The 4,371-nt window shown below is 33.8% G+C and overlaps 1 protein-coding gene across 1 annotated transcript in view; it reads right to left on the bottom strand.

The window, feature by feature from the left end:
- Positions 1-1,080: 1,080 nt before the first annotated feature.
- The window catches only part of LOC124419552, a 10,860-nt gene continuing 7,569 nt past the window's right edge, over positions 1,081-4,371 (bottom strand). The window contains exon 3 of the mRNA XM_046949541.1: positions 1,081-2,325. Coding sequence (XP_046805497.1) covers positions 1,273-2,325 — 1,053 coding nt within the window. The 3' untranslated portion in view covers positions 1,081-1,272. The remainder of the gene's footprint in view (positions 2,326-4,371) is intronic.

Raw genomic sequence — 4,371 nt, 5'->3', positions numbered from 1 at the left:
AAGAGCTGAAATTTGAACAGAGGTTTGGTCTCCCACCAAATAGATCCACTAAGACGGGATTTTTGGAAATTCGAATGTTTAGGGGGTAAAAATGGTAAAAACGGGTAAATTCGGTAACCTCATATCTCCTAAACTAGAAAAGATACAAAAATGGTTTAAAGCTTATCGTCGTTCATTTAAAAAATAAACGGACAATTTCGGCCCCTTTAGGGAATAAACGGGTAAAAACTGTATTTTGGTACTTTTTTTGCACCCCATGTATTTTTTAAACCAGTGAACATTCAAACAATATTTTCGACTCCTTCATAACTTGACGAAAAAATAAAAATATAAATTTAGTACTTTTTGGTTATTCATATGTTTAAGGGATGAAAATTTTACCTATTTTTGGTACTTTTTTCTTAAAATATTGATTTTGCTTTATTAACTTATACATATAAATACGAGCTATAAATAAACAGGCTCCCACTACGATGTTGCAAAATTTTGGAATAGAATTTTTATTTCGTTATGAGTAGAAAAAAAGTACCAAAAGGGGTAAAAACGGGAAATTAGATTTTATTCAAACACAATGCTCCAATTTAGATAAAATTTTTAGATTTAGAAACACTAAATATGCTAATGAGTTGTTATTTGGAACCCCGGTACGAAGTGATTTTTTGGTTTTCTGTTAAATTTGACCTAGAAACATGAAATTAAGCATGTGGAGTTAATCAGAATCTATAAAAGTGGGCCCTTTGGAAGACATAAAACTAAGCAATCAGGGACTTGAGTGAATGAAAATTTAAACTGGAATATTTTCTGGTACTTTTTTGTTCTTCAATTGGTACTTTTTGAATTTTCTATAATATTGAACTTAGGAACATGAAATAAAATAAAATAGGTCTTTCGGTACTTTTTCGCACTTCACTGGTACTGGTACTTTTAGAGCTTTCTAAAATATTGAATATATAAACTTATAATTAAACACGAAAATTGAAAAAGGATACATTGGTACTTTTTTGTTCTTTTACATTGAAGGTTAGACTTTCTACTTAGCCTTTGTAATTTTGTAATTAAAAAAAGGACTCTGTCTTTTCCTTAGTTGAAATTCAGGTTTATTAAGCTTCTTGCTTCTTTGAAAGTTAAACTTAAACTCTAAAACTAAAAACGACCAGAAGGTCTTTAACGACAAAAATAAAAAAGTTCAAATATACTCAGTTATACAAAAAAAACTCAAGTTAAATAAAAGAAAATTTGAGTGCACTCTCTTTACACGGAAGAAAAAAATGGTTACAAAAAAAAAACGAAATAAAAATAAAGTTGAAGTCGCTTCAACATGCTCCCCCCCTGAGAGTGGCAAGAGCATCCCCTCCACACTCCAGACACGATCCAGCCAAATGTTGATAATTGGGATATTGGTAAATCAAGGGACGACTGCTCAATATCGGGCTTTAATATTTTACGAGCGACGTCACTCCCCAAGACTCCGTCAACCTCACGCCAGGTATCAAAAAAAGGATGCGCCAGAGGCTCGTATTGTTTAAAATGCTGAAGCAAAGAAGCATCCAAAATAGGGTCCGGCATATTGACGTCCAGGCGTTCCTTTATGGGTAGGTCCATCACAAACGAATCTTGTTCGGTATGGGGAAAACTTGGCTCCAATCTAAACCGACCAAATATTTGCCCGTTAAGTCTTATTGGCCTAAATTCTGGCAGTATTTTAACCACATCCCACAGGATATATGAATTTTCCGCTTTTCTGTCTAACAGAAATTCGGTGAACATCTTCGCTCCTTTAAAATTAAGATTCACCCGCACGATAGGCTGGATTGGCCAAGCTGCCATTATCGGTGTCTGTGTTGCCACTATTTTCCTGACTGGGGTTGAAAACTTGTGATGGTTTGCTCGTGGTAAAGTTTGGGTGCCCTGGCTGACTGAAATTCTTTTGTGATGAGTCGGAGTATTGGTCGCTGCATTAAGGAATTCCTTTTTTACGGTACTGGGGGTGTCTTCAAGATGAAGTTCATCCACCAATCGAATATCCTCCAGTTGAGAGTTCACAGTTTTCTCGCGATGAGGTGCAGCAAGTACGTCCTTTTCCGTTGGTTCTGGATGGAGCAGTGTGTGATGGAAAGCATTGCAAGGCTGCCCGTTAACTAACGCTGCACATCGCTTTGTCGACGGACACTCTTTCCGGAAATGATTGTACTCGAGGCAGTTAAGGCAAAATCCCTTAACTCGTGCTGATTTCCAGCGCAAACCCACACTGAGCACTCTAAAAGGCTTGCAATACTGCAGGGGATGGTTGACGCGGCAAATATGACAACGTGGGCGCTTCTCCATCTAAGTTGATAGTAAAAGAAAGAAAGAAATATATACAGTGTTAAAAAATACCTAATACGATTGAGTTTTCTAAGTTTCTATTTTTGTTGGGGAATTTGGTAGATTATTTGGTAGGTTGTGGTGGGAGTTTACTTTCAGTATTGTTAGTTGGTAGCAAACACAATTTTACAACTGGACGTAAAATTTTATCATTCTTTGTGAGAACTTCAGCAACTCTTATTTTACTGTCTCGACTATAGATAACGTTGGTAACGCGACCAAGGGGCCACTCGGTAGGTGGTAGAAAGTCTTCTTTGACTATCACAATGTCATTTGGTTTAAGGTTGTCGTGTTTCTTCTGCCATTTAAAACGTCTCTGGAGCTCGGTGATATATTCAGACTTCCAACGCACAGTGGGGCAGAATGGAAATTTTTTGGATATAAATCTGGCATTTCTAAACGGTTGATCCGATCGGGATAAAATTTGGCGTAAGCGTAGCCAAGGAGTTTTCGAGTTTAAGTTTTGAAGATGAACCCCGCAGATGCCCCAGGGACGGAGCTGTGGCGGCTCAAAGTAGGGTACCTACGACATGTAAAATTTTTAAACTCGTGCCATTTTTTTGTTTTTCACCCAAATACAAAGATTTTTATATTTTCTGAAAGCGCTTGACGAAATCTTGAAAAAGCATGCTTGGACATACTACTTATCTCTTACAATACCCGAGTTATAGGCATTTAAAAATTTAGTGATACAAAATTGATTATACCTTGGTCCGCCTTTTTTTGAATACCGGGCGTAATTTTGGACCAAATGGACTCAATTTTTTCATGTTAGTTAGACACCAAAATTTCCAATAATATACAAAAAATTTCAGATCAATATCAATTACAGATCCAAAAATATACGTTTTTTAATTTAAAAATTGAAAAAATTTTAGATTTTTGCCGTTTTTTTTTTTTGCCCAAAATGTGCCTTAACTCTTTTATTAATAAAATAAAATTTTCTTTAACAACATATAACAATTTTATAGTTTTCTAAAAGGTATCTTTACGCAGAACGCTTTGGCGTAAAAAACTTGTCCTATTTTTTGAAAATGTTGCCAATGCGTCCTTCCGAATATGACCTATTTTTTATCAAAACTTCAACTTTGGGCGACATGTTCTAAAATCCCAAAGCTGGGATCAGAAAACTGAAAGCAGTTTTGGAAACCTCAATATGTTTTCTATTTACTACAAAAGTATTTTCCCAGCCCTGAAAGAAATGTGGACCCTATGGGCAAAAATGTATAAAATCCCATTTTTGGGATTTTCATTCCTATTTTTGGGAATTGCGGGATGCCTTTTGACCTTTTCAATTTTTTTTTTTTGCATTTTCTTATTTGAAATGACAAATTTAACGAGCGTTGATGATTTCATTGAGTTTTGTTCATAAATAAAGATTTTGTCATATATTACATATTTGTTAAATTTCTAAAACTATGATTTATATCAAAATTTTAATAGGGTCGCAGATAGCTACAACAATTTAGTCCATATTTAACCCTTAATATCTTTTTTAGTTAGATATGGAAATTTTCGACCCTTTACAAAAAATTTCAAGCCAATATCTCAATTACATTCAAAAATATGTTCATTTAAACCTGTGTCCTTTAATTTCATCTTTTTCATATTTTAGTATTAAGTATGACAGAACATACATTTGGTGTTGAATAAAATATTTGGACAAATTTTAAAAATTATTTAGTTAATTATTTTATTAAAGACTATAACATTGTATATACAATAAAAAAATATATAATTTTATTATGAGCCACGCACAACAACACCTAAATCACCCCACACAAACCACCTTTCCCGTCAACCGAAATATAAAACACAATTTAATACAATATCATCAGTTAGTATAATAGCTTTTTTTATTTGAACTGTTTATCTTAAACATAATACAATTTATTCTTTCAACCTACTTATATAGTTAATTCCTAACACTACTTATTTTCTATAAAATAATCTGTCATATACATATCCAGAAGGTAATATAAGTCCTTTAAATCTTCCTCGTTTTGA

The sequence above is a fragment of the Lucilia cuprina genome, chromosome 4 (genome assembly GCF_022045245.1).
Source record: "Lucilia cuprina isolate Lc7/37 chromosome 4, ASM2204524v1, whole genome shotgun sequence".
Taxonomy (NCBI): Eukaryota; Metazoa; Arthropoda; class Insecta; order Diptera; family Calliphoridae; genus Lucilia; species Lucilia cuprina.
The sequence above is the reverse complement of the archived record's forward strand: the minus strand, read 5'-3'. Positions and strand labels throughout refer to the sequence as shown.